The 18887-nt window shown below is 43.6% G+C and overlaps 1 protein-coding gene and 1 long non-coding RNA gene across 2 annotated transcripts; one reads left to right on the top strand and one right to left on the bottom strand.

The window, feature by feature from the left end:
• The first annotated feature begins 3037 nt into the window (after positions 1–3037).
• Positions 3038–6731, top strand: LOC110496772 (uncharacterized). The gene is made up of 5 exons (XR_005037972.2): positions 3038–4392; positions 4744–4977; positions 5255–5415; positions 5540–5596; positions 5756–6731. It is a non-coding gene; the product is annotated as an uncharacterized LOC110496772 (long non-coding RNA).
• Positions 6732–15117: 8386 nt separating this feature from the next.
• On the bottom strand, positions 15118–18887 carry LOC110496763 (dynein light chain roadblock-type 2). Its single transcript, XM_021572799.3, has 4 exons — positions 18759–18887; positions 15946–16021; positions 15601–15768; positions 15118–15381 (listed from the first exon to the last, which is right to left on the bottom strand). Exons 1-4 carry the CDS (start codon positions 18759–18761, stop codon positions 15338–15340), a joined length of 291 nt encoding a protein of 96 aa, XP_021428474.1. The 5' UTR covers positions 18762–18887; the 3' UTR covers positions 15118–15337.

Below are 18887 nucleotides of genomic sequence, written 5' to 3'. Positions count from 1 at the left end.
AATGTGCGGGCCATCGGTTAGTTGAGGTAATTGAGGTAATATCTACATGTAGGTATAGTTATTAAAGTGACTATGCAAAGATAATAACAGAGAGTATCAGTGGCGTAAAATAGGGGGGGGGGGGGGACGACAATGCAAATAGTCTGGGTAGCCATTCGATTAGCTGATCAGGAGTCTTATGGCTTGGGGATAGAAGATGTTTAGAAGCTTCTTGGACCTAGACTTGGCGCTCCGGTACCACTCGCTGTGAGGTAGCAAAGAGAATAGTCTATGACTAGGTTGGCTGGAGTCTTTGACAATTTTTAGTGCCTTCCTCTGACACCGCCTGGTATAGAGGTCCTGGATGGCAGGGAGCTTGGCCCCAGTGATGTACTGGGCAGTACGCACTACCCTCTGTAGTGCCTTGCAGTCGGAGCCCAACCAGTTGTCATACCAGGCAGTGATGCAACCAGTCAGGATGCTCTTGATGGTGCAGCTGTAAAAGGCTTCTTAACAGCTTATACTCCCAAGCCATAAGACTCCTGAACAGCTAATCAAATGGCCACCCAGACTATTTGCATTGCACCACCTATTTTACGCTGCTGCTATCCTCTGTTTATTATCTATGCGTAGTCACTTTAACTCTACCTACATGTAGATATTACCTATATTACCTCGATTAACCGGTGCTCATGCATATTGACTCTGGACAGGTAACCCCCTTGTTATTTTACTGCTGCTCTTTAATTACTTGTTACATTTTTTAAAAAAAATTTTTTACTTATCTATTCTTTACTTAACACTTATTTTTTCTTAAAACTGCATAGTTCAGGGCCTCCCGGGTGCGACCGGGTTAGGGAGGGTTTGGCCGGTAGGGATATCCTTGTCTCATCGCGCACTAGCGACTCCTGTTGCGGGCCGGGCACAGTGCGCGCTAACCAGGTCGCCAGGTGCACAGTGTTTACTCCGACACATTGGTGCGGCTGGCTTGTAAGGTTAAAAAAATGTCCATGATGGTGGAAAATCTAGCCTGACAGACCTTATGGATCCTTGATGCACATTTGTTCAGCATTAGGAAAGACACCTACAGTACATACATAGTTTCAAGTCTCTATGTCAAATTAGGCAGCAGATATGAGTGTTTATGTGGGACTGCTTATAAAAAGAATACAGAATGCAAACCATGGCTGTGAACCCCTAATTATACTAAGTCAAACAAAACATCTTAGATAAAAAAAATTGCGCAAAAATTGGTTGAATCAATGTTGTTTACATGTCCTTTCAACAAAATAAACCAATGTGGAAAATGTATTGGATCTGCAAAAAGTCATCAACATAAGGGAGTTTAGTATTTTTTTCACCTAACTTTTAACCTAAATCCAATGACATAGTGAAATGTTTTGTTGAGTTTATATTTGGTCAACTATTATCTCTACTTGCACATCATCATCTGCACATCTATCATTAATTTGCTAAATTATAATTACTTGCTACTATGGCCTATTTATTGCCTTACCTCCTCACGCCATTTGCACACACTGTATATAGACTTTCTTTTTTTCTATTGTGTTATTGACTGTGCGCTTGTTTATTCCATGTGTAGTTTTGTAGTTTTGATTTACATTTGGTTGAGTTGTCAACTAATGCGAATTCAAGAGATTAGTGATGCTAGTCGGGCAGGCGGGTGCGGGCAACGAACGGTGGGAAAGCATGCATTTCGTTTTACTAGTATTTAAGAGCAGTTGGAGGCCACGGAAGGAGTGTTGTATGGCATTGAAGCTCGTTTGGAGGTTTGTTAACACCGTGTCCAAAGAAGGGCCAGATGTATACAGAATGGTGTCGTCTGCATAGAGGTGGATCAGGGAATCACCCGCAGCAAGAGCGACATTGTTGATATATACAGAGGAAAGAGTCGGCCCGAGAATTGAACCCTGTGGTACCCCCATAGAGACTGCCAGAGGTCCGGACAACTGGCCCTCCGATTTGACACATTGAACTCTGTCTGATAAGTAGTTGGTGAACCATGCGAGGCAGTCATTTGAGAAATCAAGGCTGTTGAGTCTGCCGATAAGAATACGGTGATTGACAGAGTCGAAAGCCTTGGCCAGGTGAAGACGGCTGCACAGTACTGTCTTTTATCGATGGCGGTTATGATATCGTTTAGGACCTTGAGCGTGGCTGAGGTGCACCCGTGACCAGCCGTAAAACCGGATTGCACAGCGGAGAAGGTATGGTGGGATTCGAAATGGTCAGTGACAGTTTGGGTCTAGAGTGTCACCCCCTTTGGGGATCTCGGACGATACGAAAGAGGGGTTGAGCAGACTGGTAATATGGGTTGCAACAATGGTGGCGGATAATTTTAGAAAGAAAGGGTCCAGATTGTCTAGCCCAGCTGATTTGTACGGGTCCAGGTTTTGCAGCTCTTTCAGAACCTCCGCTATCTGGATTTGGGTGAAGGAGAAGCTGGGGAGGCTTGGGCAAGTAGCTGCGGGGGGTGCGGAGCTGTTGGCCGGGGATGGGGTAGCCAGGAAGAAAGCATGGCCAGCTGTAGAAAAATGCTTATTGAAATTCTCGATTATCATAGATTTATCACTGGTGACAGTGTTACCTAGCCTCAGTGCAGTGGGCAGCTGGGAGAAGGTGCTCTTGTTCTCCATGAACTTTACAGTGTCCCAGAACTCTTTTGAGTTAGAGCTACAGGATGCAAATTTCTGTTTGAAAAAGCTAGCCTTTTCTTTCTTGACTGACTGCGTGTATTAGTTCCTGACTTCCCTGAACAGTTGCATATCGTGGGGATAATTCTATTGTATTGCAGTCCGCCACAGGATGTTTTTGTGCTGGTCGAGGGCAGTCAGGTCTGGAGTGAAGCAAGGGCTACATCTGTTCTTAGTTTTACATTTTTTAGTAGGATATTTAGTAGGATATTATGTATGAAGTATCCTACTATGAGTCTAACAAAAATGAGACAGTGATTTGTTGTGAGATTTCGGCATCTCTATTCTCAGTCCAGTGACAGACCACTTGCACCCTCTTCTGGGCAGACCTGGTACCTATCATCACGGACAGAACCAGGAAGCAACAGGAAAAGAAGGAAACGTATATGATGGTCTTTGTTACTTCTACTACACACACTGTCCGTTAGTGTAGTGATTTAAAAAAAATCCTTATTAAAAATGGAAACTTGTTAGAAACAGGTTTTAATCGGTGGTGCACTAAATAACTATACGTTTTAGGTAGGTCTTTTTAAAATATCGGGTTCAGTTCAGCTGTTGGGTGGGTATAATTTGTTGAACGTTTCAACAGGAATCTGTTCCAAAAACTTCGTAAATAGCAAGGTTGCCTACAAATAACGCATACAAAGTTGCGGCAGTATTGCTGCAGAATATGATACCTATTAGGTAGTATACTAATTCATTACGTTTTTCACTCGCCATGATTATTCCGAAAAAATGTCTGTCCTCACTCTGGTAGCCTATTGACAAACATTAAGAATACGTTACGTGGTGAGTTTGCCTATATGGCAGCTATTTCGCTAACGTTAGGTGAATTGATAATGTTACTTTGTAGGCATTTGTTGGCAACCGTGTACTTTACGAAGTTTTTGGAACAGATTCCTGTTTTAACGTTCCACAAATGATACCCACCCGTATTCAGGGCTGATGGGATCAGGATGACCCGATGGCTGTCTACAGCTATCCCATGTGTAAGGAAAGCTTCATTCCCAGGCCTGTTCTGAAGAAAAACACTCTTCTGGCTGAATTGGTGGAAAACTAAAGAAAACAGGACCCTGAGCTGCTCCTCCAGCTCGCTGTTAAACTGGACCTGGAAATGTAGAGTGTGACGTCTGCACTGGGAGAACTCAAAGCAGTCAAGTCCTGTCTGGTGTGTCTGGCCTCTTACTGTGAGACTCATCTCAAACTCACAATAAATCACCTGCCTTTAAGAAGCACAAACTGGTCAAAGCATTGACACAACTACAGGAGAAAATATAATCTCATCATGACAAACTGCTAGAGATGTACTGCTGTATCTGTGTACGATGGATGAACATAAAGGCCATGATGCTGGTTCAGCTGCACCAGAAAGGATAGAGAAACTGGATAGGAACCCCACTGTAAGATCTCACACAGGCTATTTACAAAAATGTGTCTATCTTCTAGCTGTATACATCATCTAAACAGATAGCATGCCACCCCACACTATTTAATTTCAGCCTAAACTATATGTATACATGGTCTCTCATTAAGTTCACATAGGGCTGTTTGATGTATTAGACAGTACATTTGTTTCAATGTGGTATGATGTATTTCTCTGCACAAACACATTGGGAAGAATCATCAGAAATTCAACCAGATAATCCAGGAAAGAGAGGAGGAGATACAGGAGCTGAGACAGGCTGTGGAATATCTAAAGGTGAGTGTTATACCATAAGTACAGTACCAGTCAAAAGGTTGGACACACCTACTGTCATCAAGGCAATGGGTGGCTACTTTGAATAATCTCAAATATAAAATATATTTTGATTTGTTTAACACTTTTTTTGGTTACTACATGATTCCATATGTGTTATTTCATAGTTTTGATGTCTTCACTATTATTCTACAATGTAGAAAAAAGTACAAATAAGGAAAAACCCTTGAATGAGTAGGTGTTTCCAAACTTTTGACTGGTACTGTATATATTACAGGCTGTCTAGGATCCTGGTGAGAGCTGAGTGAATGGGCTGTTCAAATGGACCCCCCTGCTCTCTGTGTGTCCTAACAGGACTCTGCACAGGCAGCAGTGGAGGACAGTGAGAGGATCTTTACTGAGCTGATCCACTCTATTAAAACAAGGCACTCTGAGGTGAAGGAGCTGAACAGAGCCCAGGAGAAGGCTGAAGTGAGTTGGGCTGAAGGACTCCTGGAGCAACTGGAGCAGGAGGTGGCTGAGCTGAGGAGGAAAGATGCTGATATAAAGCAGCTCTCTCACACAGAGGTCCACATCCATTTCCTCCAGGTGACAACCTAGGTTACATCACTGGTTCTTTACAGGCCTGAGCAGTCTCACATGATCCCTGAATACCAAATCATCCCATTCATAGGCGCGTGTGTAGATCAGAGAGGATTGGATAGGTAAGGCAATATGGTGTTTGCTCCATCTTGTCCTCTGAAAGACCATGTGGAATTGTTGTCATTTTATGGGACACCTGTCTAATTTTCCCTGATCTCAAAAAGTTTTAGATTGTAAATGCCTTTGCTTCTCAGTCTTTTTCTTTCATTTATTTATCTCTCAGTTGTTTCCAGTCTCTCTGTGTCCTTCCTGGATCTGAAGCCTTACCCAGCATCTCTATCAACTCACACAAATCGTATGATTGTGTGAAGAAATGTGTCTCTGACCTGAAAAAGCCACTACTAAACTTGATGAAAAAGAACATGGTGAAGATATCTGGAGCAGGTAATGATGAACACATATTGACAGAAATATATCTGGGAAATTGAATATTTTTACAAGAATATACACCATGTTACCAAGTGATAATTGTGGACAATGACCATTAATAATAATTTTTCTTCATTAGTGAAAAAGGTTTACATTGTTCCACTTACTGATCCCAATACCAGAGAGTTCTTGAAATGTAAGCAATTTTTTTCTAATTCTACTACGAAATATACATACAGTACAGTGTATATACCCCAGAAGTATGCATACTCATGACCATTTACTAGCAATCACAGAAACACAAACCCACACACCTAACGGCATTTCATAAAACATTTTTATATGTTTTTCTCAGACTCCTGCTGGCTCACTTTGGATCCAGACCCAGCCAATGAGTACCTCTGGCTGTCTGAGGGGAACAGAAAGGGGATATGTAGAAGAGTCTCAGTCCTATCCTTACCATCCAGACAGATTTATCAACATTGACTGGTGTTGTGTAGAAAGGGTATGTCTGGAGCCTGCTACTGGGAAGTAGAGTGGAGCAGGGAGAGAGTTGAAGTAGCTGTCTCATACAAAAGCATCAGCAGGGATAGAGAGGAATATGAGAGTTATTTTCGATGGAATGATCAGTTCTGGTGTTTGAACTGCAACCCACCCATTCACACAATCTGGCACAATCAAAACATGACGGATATCCCTGTCCCCTGCCCCTCCAGAGTAGGAGTGTACATGGACCACAGGGCAGGAACTCTGTCCTTTTAGTGTCTCTGACACAATGACCCTCCTCCACAGAGTTCTGACCACACTCACACAGCGTTTGGGTTTTATTATGATGACTCATCTGTGAGGATACTGACACCTATTCAATGATAAGCATATACAGTTTAGTTATTCACACACAAAACAACTAGTGAAAGACATACAGTGCAGGTGACGTTGGAAACCAGAGGATTTATATGAAAACCACAACAACAGCAAAAATATGTATATGAAAACCACAAAATGATATGTTACAAAACAGATTGTTCAATCAACAAATATGTATCAGCAAATTAAGTATAAACAAAGTGTAAACAAATGAGTCATATGTGCACTTCAATGGTGGAGGGAATGATGGTGAAGTCTGAGTGGGTAGTAGTCAATTATACATACTTGATTATTAAGTTGCTTGGCTGTTTCACTATAACTGAAATCTGTGTTTTCGGGACGTTAGAAAATATTTGTAATAAAACTAATACTGTATATTGATTATGTGCCTTCGTTAAAATAACTGCTTGATTGTATTGTATCATGTTTGTGTTAAATGACGTAGAATGAACTTGAAATGGAGGTACTTTGGTTCATATTCAGTGTCATATTTTTAATTTCTATGTAGAATTGTTGTTAGTTTATTAATATCACAATACAAGATCCTCAATAATCCAAAGACAAAGTCTGCACATTAACACTGTGCTTGTTTAACTGATGACCAACATATCCATATTTAATGACCTACCATGCAAATAAATAGCTAAGTATTAGAGAAACATTGTAAAATGTGAAGAAAAAAATTAAGTCCAATTAAAGTGAGCCAATGATTTGTGAGCTTGTATTGTAGTTCCATTCAAAAACCTGTAACCTGAGGAGAGGCACATGTAGACCACATGCCTCACCTCCAGCAGTAGTGGCTGTGGTGGATATGCACTTGTTTTGGTCACTAGTAACATTTTCATCATTGGGCAAGTGTGTTTTGCATAACCCGGTGCCCCAGGTGGGTGGAGATTTCGGTTAAGGACCAATGGATTGGTCTAAAATGTACAAACGCCGCCTACCCGGGGCACCGTGCAATGCAAAACGAATTTGCCCAATGTTCTATACATGATAACACCCACATACAGGAAAAATTCTGAACATTTGTTTTCAAGATGTGAATATCACAGCACTGAGAATGCACAGTGACAGCCCATGTATGCCCTCTACTGGGCCGTCCTGGTATTTGATTTGAGTTCACGCCATAGAATAATAAACTCAGCAAAAAAAGAAACGTCCTCTCACTGTCAACTGTGTTAATTTTCAGCAAACTTAATGTGTAAATATTTGTATGAACATAAGATTCAACAACTGAGACATAAACTGAACAAGTTCCACAGACATGTGACTAACAGAAATTGAATAATGTGTCCATGAACAAAGGGGGGGGGGTCAAAATCAGAAGTAACAGTCAGTATCTGGTGTGGCCACCAGCTGCAGTAAGTACTGCAGTGCATCTCCTCCTCATGGACTGCACCAGATTTGCCCGTTCCTTGCTGCGAGATGTTACCCCACTCTTCCACCAAGGCACCTGCAAATTCCGGGACATTTCTGGGGGGAATGGCCCTAACCCTCACCCTCCGATCCAATAGGTCCCAGATGTGCTCAATGGGATTGAGATCCGGGCTCTTCGCTGGCCAAATCACGCACAGAATGAGCAGTATAGCTGGTGGCATTGTCATGCTGGAGGGTCATGTCAGGATGAGCCTACAGGAAGGGTACCACATGAGGGAGGAGGATGCCTTCCCTGTAAAGCACAACATTGAGATTGCCTGCAATGACAACAAGCTCAGTCCAATGATGCTGTGACAAACCGCCACAAATCATGACAGAACCTCAACCTCCAAATCGATCCCGCTCAAGAGTACAGGCCTCGGTGTAACTCTCATTACTTCGACGATAAATGCGAATCCGACCATCACCCCTAGTGAGACAAAACCGTGACTCATCACTGAAGGGCACTTTTTGCCAGTCCTGTCTGGTCCAGCGACGGTGGGTTTGTGCCCATAGGCTGCGTTGTTGCTGGTTATGTCTGGTGAGAACAGGCCTACAAGCCCTCAGTCCAGCCTCTCTCAGCCTCCGTCCTGTCTCCCTGTAGCGCTATCTTAGGCGTCTCACAGTACGGACATTGCAATTTATTGCCCTGGCCACATCTGCAGTCGTCATGCCTCCTTGCAGCATGCCTAAGGCACGTTCACGCAGATGAGTAGGGACCCTGGGCAACTTTCTTTTGGTGTTTTTCAGAGTCAGTAGAAAGGCCTCTTTAGCGTCCTACATTTTCATAACTGTGACCTTATTTGCCTACCGTCTGTAAGCTGTTAGTGTCTTAATTACCGTTCCACAGGTGCATGTTCATTAATTGTTTATGGTTCATTGAACAAGCATGGGAAACTGTGTTTAAAGCCTTTACAATGAAGATCTGTGAAGTTATTTGGATTTTTACAAATTATCTTTGAAAGACAGGGTCCTGAAAAAGGGATGTTTTTTTGTTGTTGCTGAGGTAGGTATACTAGTGGGGTATTCCAGGAAGCAGGATTATTAAATTACCCAGCTAACGTTGATAAAACAGCCACATATGACTTGATTTTCTGGTTGATTAAGAAAGCTACATTTGTATATGGGTTGTTGAGTCAATTACAAGTCTATATTTCTCAAAAAGAGGACCTTATTTCAAGCAATTTTGTTAGCTGGCTAACTCATTTATCCAACATTCTAGAACAGTGGAATATAAACAAAACATATCCGATACGGCTGCTCAGTGATAGAGCTGTAAAGTTTGGTCAGAGTTGTCTCCAACACACCAACCTTCCTCCAAATTAACACTGATTAAAGGAAATCAGATTCAGACAATAATCTCTACCCTCCTAATATAGACTGTACATTCTTCAGTATCCAAGATGGCGTAGCAGTCGGACGTGTGTTTTGTCTTGTCCCGTCCCGTCTGGTGTAAATATAGTTTTCCTCGTTTTTTTCTGTATATATTTCGTACATATTTTAATCTCACTTTCCAACTACGGGCTGAATATACTCTCCTGCAACCCGCATCACCCAATGTGGTACGGATCTGCTATTTCTATACTTTAGAACCGGAACCCCCATCAGAAGGTAGCCAGCTAACTAGCTACTAGCTAGTACTCAGTTAGCCACTGCTAGCGGTCTTCAAAGTTAACTAGGACACCAGGGCGACATCAACCCAGAGCATATCGGACTGCTTTTTCTCTACCACATCTCCGGATACCTACCGCAAGCTCTGAACCTTTACACCGGATCATCGCAGCTAGCTAGCTGCAATCCGAGTGGCTACTCCTGGCTAATGTCTCTGTTCCAAAGCAAGCACCAGTTAACCTTGAGCTAGCCTCGAGCTAGGCCCATCTCCCGACTAGCCGAAGAGGTCCAACAGCTAATTGTTGGGCTACAATACCTCTTTTGCCAATTGGCCTGGACCCTTTACTGCCGACACGGAGCCCCGCCGATCCATCACGACTGGTCTGCCGACATAATCGTCCGAGGTGGTTTCAACAGGCTTTTCCGTTGCGACATCGCCAAAGATCCATCTGCTGGCCAAGGCCCGCTAGCTTTCTGAATCGCTGTGTCTCCAGCTCACCTAGCAACTACAGAAATGCCCCGACTCACTTATTGCTGCTCATTGGACCCTATGATTATTCGGCTACTCATGCCTCTCCTAACGTCAATATGCCTTGTCTACTGCTGTTTAGGTTAGTTATTATTGTTTTATTTCACTATGGAGCCCCCAGCCCTGCCCTAAATGCCTTAGATAACTATTTTGTCATAACTATTTGCACCCTCCACACATGCGGAGACCTCACCTGGTTTTACTGTTGCCTCCAGAGACGCAACCACTCTCATTGTCATTCAATGCCTAGGTTTACCTCCACTATACTCACAGCATACCATACCCTTGTCTGTACATTATGCCCTGAATTGATTCTACCAGAAATCTGCTCCTTTCTTTCTTTGTCCCCAACACACTAGACGACCAGTTCTTATAGCCTTTAGCCGTACCCTTATCCTACTCCTCCTCTGCTCCTCTGGTGATGTAGAGGTTAACCCAGGCCCTGTTGCCCCCAGCACCACACCTATTCCTAAGGTGCTCTCATTTGTTGACTTCTGTAACCGTAAAAGCCTTGGTTTCATGCATGTTAACACCAGAAGCCTCATCCCTAAGTTTGTTTTATTCACTGCTTTAGCACACTCCGCCAACCCTGATGTCCTAGCCGTGTCTGAATCCTGGCTTAGGAATGCCACCATAAATTCTGAAATGCCCATCCCCAACATTTTCAGACAAGATAGAAATGGCAAAGGGGGCGGAGTTGCAATCTACTGCAGAGATAGCCTGCAGAGTTCTGTCATACTATCCAGGTCTGTGCCCAAACAATTCGAGCTTATACTTTTAAAAATCCACCTTTCCAGAAATAAGTATCTCACTGTGGTTGCTTGTTATAGACCCCCCTCGTCCCCCAGCTGTGCCCTGGACACCATATGTGAATTGATTGCCCCACATCTATCTTCAGAGTAGGTACTGTTAGGTGGCCTAAACTGGGATATGCTTAGCACCCCGGCCGTCCTACAATCTAAGCTAGATGCACTCAATCTCACACAAATTATCAAGGAACCTACCAGGTACAAACATAAATCCGTAACCATGGGCACCCTCATAGATATCATCCTGACCAACTTGCCCTCTAAATAGAGTGCCTTGCGAAAGTATTCGGCCCCCTTGAACTTTGCGACCTTTTGCCACATTTCAGGCTTCAAACATAAAGATATAAAACTGTATTTTTTTGTGAAGAATCAACAACAAGTGGGACACAATCATGAAGTGGAACGACATTTATTGGATATTTCAAACTTTTTTAACAAATCAAAAACTGAAAAATTGGGCGTGCAAAATTATTCAGCCCCTTTACTTTCAGAGCAGCAAACTCTCTCCAGAAGTTCAGTGAGGATCTCTGAATGATCCAATGTTGACCTAAATGACTAATGATGATAAATACAATCCACCTGTGTGTAATCAAGTCTCCGTAGAAATGCACCTGCACTGTGATAGTCTCAGAGGTCTGTTAAAAGCGCAGAGAGCATCATGAAGAACAAGGAACACACCAGGCAGGTCCGAGATACTGTTGTGAAGAAGTTTAAAGCCGGATTTGGATACAAAAAGATTTCCCAAGCTTTAAACATCCCAAGGAGCACTGTGCAAGCGATAATATTGAAATGGAAGGAGTATCAGACCACTGCAAATCTACCAAGACCTGGCCGTCCCTCTAAAATTTCAGCTCATACAAGGAGAGGACTGATCAGAGATGCAGCCAAGAGGCCCATGATCACTCTGGATGAACTGCAGAGATCTACAGCTGAGGTGGGAGACTCTGTCCATAGGACAACAATCAGTCTTATATTGCACAAATCTGGCCTTTATGGAAGAGTGGCAAGAAGAAAGCCATTTCTTAAAGATATCCATAAAAAGTGTTGTTTAAAGTTTGCCACAAGCCACCTGGGAGACACACCAAACATGTGGAAGAAGGTGCTCTGGTCAGATGAAACCAAAATTGAACTTTTTGTCAACAATGCAAAACGTTATGTTTGGCGTAAAAGCAACACAGCTGAACACACCATCCCCACTGTCAAACATGGTGGTGGCAGCATCATGGTTTGGGCCTGCTTTTCTTCAGCAGGGACAGGGAAGATGGTTAAAATTGATGGGAAGATGGATGGAGCCAAATACAGGACCATTCTGGAAGAAAACCTGATGGAGTCTGCAAAAGACCTGAGACTGGGACGGAGATTTGTCTTCCAACAAGACAATGATCCAAAACATAAAGCAAAATCTACAATGGAATGGTTCAAAAATAAACATATCCAGGTGTTAGAATGGCCAAGTCAAAGTCCAGACCTGAATCCAATCGAGAATATGTGGAAAGAACTGAAAACTGCTGTTCACAAATGCTCTCCATCCAACCTCACTGAGCTCGAGCTGTTTTGCAAGGAGGAATGGGAAAAAATGTCAGTCTCTCGATGTGCAAAACTGATAGAGACATACCCCAAGCGACTTACAGCTGTAATCGCAGCAAAAGGTGGCGGCGCTACAAAGTATTAACTTAAGGGGGCTGAATAATTTTGCACGCCCAATTTTTCAGTTTTTGATTTGTTAAAAAAGTTTGAAATATCCAATAAATGTCGTTCCACTTCATGATTGTGTCCCACTTGTTGTTGATTCTTCACAAAAAAATACAGTTTTATATCTTTATGTTTGAAGCCTGAAATGTGGCAAAAGGTCGCAAAGTTCAAGGGGGCCGTTGTCTTCAACCAGGATCTCAGCAATCACTGCCTCTTTGCCTGCGTCCGTAATGGGTCCGCGGTCAAATGACCACCCCTCATCACTGTCAAACGCTCCCTAAAACACTTCAGTGAGCAGGCCTTTCTAATTGACCTGGCCCGGGTATCCTAGAAGGATATTGACCTCATCCCGTCAGTCGAGGATGCCTGGTTGCTCTTTAAAAGTGCTTTCCTCACCATCTTAAATAAGCATGCCCCATTCAAAAAATGTAGAAATAAGAACAGATATAGCCCTTGGTTCACCCAAGACTTGACTGCCCTTGACCAGAACAAAAACATCCTGTGGCGTACTGCATTAGCATCAAATAGCCTCCGCGATATGCAACTTTTCAGGGAAGTCAGGAACCAATATTCACAGTCAGTTAGGAAAGCTAAGGCTAGCTTTTTCAAACAGAAATTTGCATCCTGTAGCACTAATTCCTCCAAAATGTGGGACACTGTAAAGTCCATGGAGAATAAGAGTACCTCCTCCCAGCTGCCCACTGTACTGAGGCTAGGAGACACTGTCACCACCTATAAATCTACGATAATCGATCATGTCAATAAGCAGTTTTCAACGGCTGGCCATGCTTTCCACCTGGCTACCCTTACCCCACTCAAGAGCTCTGCACCCCCCACAGAAACTTGCCCAAGCCCCCCCTCCTGCTTCTCCTTCACCCAAATCCAGACAGCGGAGGTTCTGAAAGAGCTGCAGAATCTGGATCCCTACAAATCAGCAGGGCTAGACAATCTGGACCCTCTCTTTCTAAAATGATCTGCCGAAAATGTTGCAACCCTTATTACGAGCCTGTTCAACCTCTCTTTTGTATCGTCTAAGATCCCCAAAATTTGGAAAGCTACCGCGGTCATCCCCCTCTGCAGAGGGGAAGACACTCTAGACCCAAACCGTTATAGACCTATATCCATCCTGCCCTGCCTTTCTAAATCTTTGAAAGCCAAGTTAACAAACAGATCACCGACCATTTCGAATCCCACCGTACCTTCTCCACTATGCAATCTGGTTTCCGAGCTGGTCATGGGTGCCCCTCAGCCACGCTCAAGGTCCTAAACAATATCATGACCTCCATCGATAAAAGACAGTACTGTGCAGCCATCTTCATCGACCTGGCCAAGGCTTTCGACTCTGTCAATCACCGCATTCTTATCGGCAGACTCAATAGCCTTGGTTTCTCAAATGACTGCCTCGCCTGGTTCACCAACTACTTTTCAGATAGAGTTCAGTATGTCAAATCAGAGGGCCTGTTGTCCGGACCTCTGGTAGTCTCTATGGGGTGCCAGAGGGTGCAATTCTCGGGCCGACTCTTTTCTCTGTATATATCAACGATGTCGCTCTTGCTGCTGGTGATTCTCTGATCCACCTCTACGCAGACGACACCATTCTGTATACATCTGGCCCTTCTTTGGACACTGTGTTAACCTCCAAACGAGCTTCAATGCCATACAAAACTCCTTACGTTGCCTCCAACCGCTCTTAAATGCTAGTAAAACAAAATGCATGCTCTTCAACCAATTGCTGCCCGCACGCGCCCGCCCGGCTAGCATCACTACTCTGGACGGTTCTGACTTATATGTGGACAACTACAAATACCTAGGTGTCTGGTTAGACTGTAAACTCTCCTTTCAGACTCACATTAAGCATCTCCAATCCAAAATTAAATCTAGAATCGGCTTCCTATTTCGCAACAAAGCCTCCTTCTCTCATGCTGCCAAACATACCCTCGTAAAACTGACTATCCTACCGATCCTTGACTTTAGCGATGTCATTTACTAAATAGCCTCCAACACTTTACTCAGCAAATTGGATGTAGTCTATCACAGTACCATCCGATTTGTCACCAAAGTTCCAGATACTACCCACCACGACAACCTGTATGCTCTCGTTGGCTGGCCCTCGCTACATATTCGTCGCCAAACCCACTGGCTCCAGGTCATCTATAAGTTTTTGCTAGGTAAGGCCCCGCCTTATCTCAGCTCACTGGTCACTATAGCAACACCCACCCGTAGTATGCGCTCCACTAGTGATACCCAAAGCCAACATCTCATTTGGCCGCCTTTCCTTCCAGTTCTCTGCTGCCAATGACTGGAACGAATTGCAAAAATCACTGAAGCTGGAAACTTATATCAGCCGTCAGAGCGGTTTACGAATCACTGTACCTGTACACAGCCCATCTGTAAATAGCACGCCCAACTACCTTATCCCCATATTATTTATTTATTTTCTATTTTGCACCCCAGTATCTCTACTTGCACATCATCATCTGCACAGCTATCACTCCAGTGTTAATGCTAAATTGCAATTATTTCACCTCTATGGCCTATTTATTGCCTTTACCTCCCTAATCTCACTGTACATAGACTTTTTCTATTGTGTTATTGACTGTACATTTGTTTATCCCATGTGTAACTGTGTTGTTGTTGTTTGTCACACTGCTTTGCTTTATCTTGGCCAGGTCGTAGTTGTAAATGAGAACTTGTTCTCAACTGGCCTACCTGGTGAAATATATATATTTTTTTAAATCATATCATACAGGTGTGGACATCGGAAACAGGAAAAAAGGACATCCAGACATACAATTGTTATGACATCCTTGTTTATTGTTTTGAATTGACGACAATGGCTAAGAAAGATAATTAGTATATAGAGTAAGGCATCATATTGCAGAGTTTCAAAAGTAGACAAAAAAGAAAATACAAAGAAAGCAAAAAGTGTGGTTCAGCTAAACAAAACATATATTCTTGAGAAAGATCAGTGTGTGAGGAGCTACAGCCTGACTCTCACAGGAACATCCTGGGGCTATTCACTGGGGTTCTGGATGACTATCAATAGATACTCCTTGTCTGGAAGAGAGGAGAAAACAAACTGTAAAACCACTGAATGTGTCTCATTACAGTTCACTGAATGTGTTTTATTAAATGTAATTGTTTCATTAACTTTACCTTAAACAATTAATGAAATAGTTCATAAATTAACCGCACAATATCGATGTGTCAGATATATTGATGTTCACATGTATCTGGGCCTCCCTCGAGAACCTGAACAACCTCTGCTTCACTCACCAGGTGCCACCATGATCTCATGCTTCTTGGAGCGGATGCGGAGGAAGGTCAAGTCGTTCTGAGGGTCGAGGTCTCGGACTGTGCTCCTGGCTTTCATAGTGAGCTGGTGCAGCAGACCAGCATATTGCACCGTAGTGGAGTTGTCTAAGGTAGTTCTGATTGGGATACCTGAGAATGACCAACACATAGCATCAACTTTAGTAGAGGTGATGAGAGTTGTACTGATTAGTTAGCCTGCTAGATATATTCAAATTGTATGTCTAAAGTGTAAAATTGTCTCCACATATTTGTGGCTATAGGTACAGCTCCTATAAGAGAATGTAGGCATGAGATTGTATTGCTTACCCTCGGCATTAACAACTATTGTTCCAATTACACCTTTGTGAGTTTGAATTCTCTTTAGTGTCTCCTCAACTTCTGCCTGTTTAGGGGAGAAAATAAAACAGCACGAAATCTTTATGCTTTAGCAAGCAGCTTTAGCACGCTCATCTGACCAAGACCCTCAAGACAGTCAACAGTTAGCATAAATGTTACCGCATTCATAGAAGCTAACCACTTTAGCGACTATTGATGATAGTATCTTCTGACTGGGGGAGTTTTGTTAAGAGGCTTGAAGCTTGTTCTAAACATTAACATGCATCGCTTGCGGTATGTTTTTGGAAATATAAGCAATATATCTTCAGAAATAAATACATTTACAAAAAACAAAAGCTTAAATTGCTACACACCTTTATAGGGTTAGTGTTCCCACATGGCCATATCCACATGTAACATCGCTGGTTGATGGAAAACAGACGGAAGACATAGTCGGCCAACTGTGATAATTGGCTACTGTATCTAGCGTGCTCCGAACACCTGTGTGTAAGTGTAGTTCGTCAACTGGAGCCACACAAATTGTGGATCTGCGCAAAACTGCTACAAAACTGCCCAAGGTAACCTGCCTAAATGACTACCGACCCGTAGCACTCACATCTGTAGCCATGAAGTGCTTTGAAAGGCTGGTCATGGCTCACATCAACACCATTATCCCAGAAACCCTAGACCCACTCCAATTTGTATACCGCCCCAACAGATCCACAGATGATGCCATATCTATTGCACTCAACACTGCCCTTTCCCACCTGGACTAAAGGAACACCTATGTGAGAATACTATTCATTGACTACAGCTCATCGTTCCAACACCATAGTGCCCTCAAAGCTCACCACTAAGCTAAGGACCCTGGCACTAAACTCTGCAACTGGATCCTGGACTTCCTGACAGGCCGCCCCCAGGTGGTAAGGGTAGGTAACACATCTGCCACACTGATCATCAACACAGGGACCCTCAGGGGTGTGTGCTCAGTCTCCTCCTGTACTTCCTGACTGCATGGCCAGGCACGATGCCAACACCATTATCAAGTTTGCCGATGACACAAGTGGTAGGTCTGATCACCAACAACGATGAGACAGCCTATAAGGAGGAGGTCAGATACCTGGTCGTGTGGTGCCAGGACAACAACCTCTCCCTCAACGTGATCAAGACAAAGGAGATGATTGTGGACTACTGGAAAAGGAGGAGAGGGCCTCCAGGGCGCGAACTCTGGTGGCACAGCTAGCACTGTGATGCAGTGTCCTAGACCACTGCGCCACCAGAGACTCTGGGTTTGCGCCCAGGCTCTGTCACAGCCGGCCGCGACCGGGGAGGCCGTGGGGCGACGCACAATTGGCCTAGCGTCGTCCGGGTTAGGGAGGGTTTGGCCGGTAGGGATATCCTTGTCTCATCGCGCACCAGCGACTCCTGTGGTGGGCCTGGCGCAGTGCATGCTAACCAAGGTAGCCAGGTGCATGGTGTTTCCTCCAACACATTGGTGCGGCTGGCTTCCGGGTTGGAGGCGCGCTGTGTTAAGAAGCAGTGGTTGGGTTGTGTTTCGGAGGACGCATAGCTTTCGACCTTCGTCTCTCCCGAGCCCGTATGGGAGTTGTAGCGATGAGACAAGATAGTAATTACTAACAATTGGATACCACGAAATTGGGAAGAAAAGGGGGGTAAAAATGTCATTTTAAAAAATTGAAAAAGGAAAAGGAGGACAGAGCACGCCCCCATTCTCATCGACAGGGCTGCAGTGGAGCAGGTGGAGAACTTCAAGTTCCTTGATGTCCACATCAACAAACTATCATGGTCCAAACACACTACGACAAAGGCACGCAAAGCCTATTCCCCCTCAGGAGACTGAAAAGATTTGGCATGGGTCCTCAGATCCTCAAAACCCACAGAGGGTAGTGCGTACGGCCCAGTACATCACTGGGGCCAAGCCTCCCGCCATCCAGGACCTCTATACCAGGCGGTGTCAGAGGAAGGCCCTAAAAATTGTCAAAGACTCCAGCCACCCCAGTCATAGACTGTTCTCTCTGTTACCGCACGGCAAGCAGTACCGGAGCGCCAAGTCTAGGTCCAAAAGGCTTCTACCCCCAAGCCATAAGACTTCTGAACAGCTCATCAAAGGGCTATCCAGACCCCTCTTACACTGCTGCTACTCTCTGATTATTATCTATGCAGTCACTTTAACTCTACATATTACCTCAATTACCTCGACTAACCGGTGCCCCGCACATTGTACTGGTAACCCCCTATATAGCCTCGCTATTCTTATTCTTACTGCTGCTGTTGAATTATTTGTTACTTTTATTTATTTATTTTACTTATCTACGTTTTACTTAACTTCTTAAAGCATTGTTAAGGGGCTTGTAAGTAAGCAATTCACTGTAAGGCATCCTCTTATATTCGGCGCATGTGATAAATAAAATTAGATTTTAACTATAGCTATGATTTTTATTTGAAAGACTCTTCCTGATATAAAAGATAAGGGGAATATCATAATATGTTTCGAAAACAGGTTTGAAATCGATGATTGCCTTTCCTAAACATTTAAACACAGCGTCGGAATTGTGGTTCACATGGAGCTAAATGCGGGCGAACGTAACCGCTGAAACCCCGTTAGGAAGGGTTTTCGAGAGCTAGCATAACGTTAGCTAGCAAGCTTAAGTAAATTGGGATGGGTTGATAATGGATTTTTGCTATTGTTGCCGTCACGTATCTACCCTTTACATAACTATTATTAAACACTTTACATGAGGCAAAACATGTCATGTTAAAATTATTAATTATATTTTTTGTACCATATTTGAAGGTGCTGTCAATGTTGTTGTTGTCCAGCAGGCAGATTCCTTTCTTCACTCCTGTCGCCTTCTGTTCTTTCTTCCTCAGTGATACCGCTGTGAAGCAGGCAAGAATAACTAAGTACTTCT

This window comes from Oncorhynchus mykiss, chromosome 2 (genome assembly GCF_057628025.1).
Source record: "Oncorhynchus mykiss isolate SJ-2025 chromosome 2, ASM5762802v1, whole genome shotgun sequence".
Lineage (NCBI taxonomy): Eukaryota > Metazoa > Chordata > Actinopteri > Salmoniformes > Salmonidae > Oncorhynchus > Oncorhynchus mykiss.
Note: the sequence above shows the minus strand (reverse complement) of the source record. Positions and strands in the feature narration are given on the sequence as shown.

What these genes read in the sequence shown, in the direction of transcription:
- LOC110496763 (XM_021572799.3), bottom strand. An exon ending in AATAGTTGTTAATGCCGAGG is followed by an intron (nt 15,769 to 15,945) that starts GTAAGCAATACA and finishes GGTCATTCTCAG; the next exon opens with GTATCCCAATCAGAACTACC. An exon ending in TGAGATCATGGTGGCACCTG is followed by an intron (nt 15,382 to 15,600) that starts GTGAGTGAAGCA and finishes CCTCTCTTCCAG; the next exon opens with ACAAGGAGTATCTATTGATA.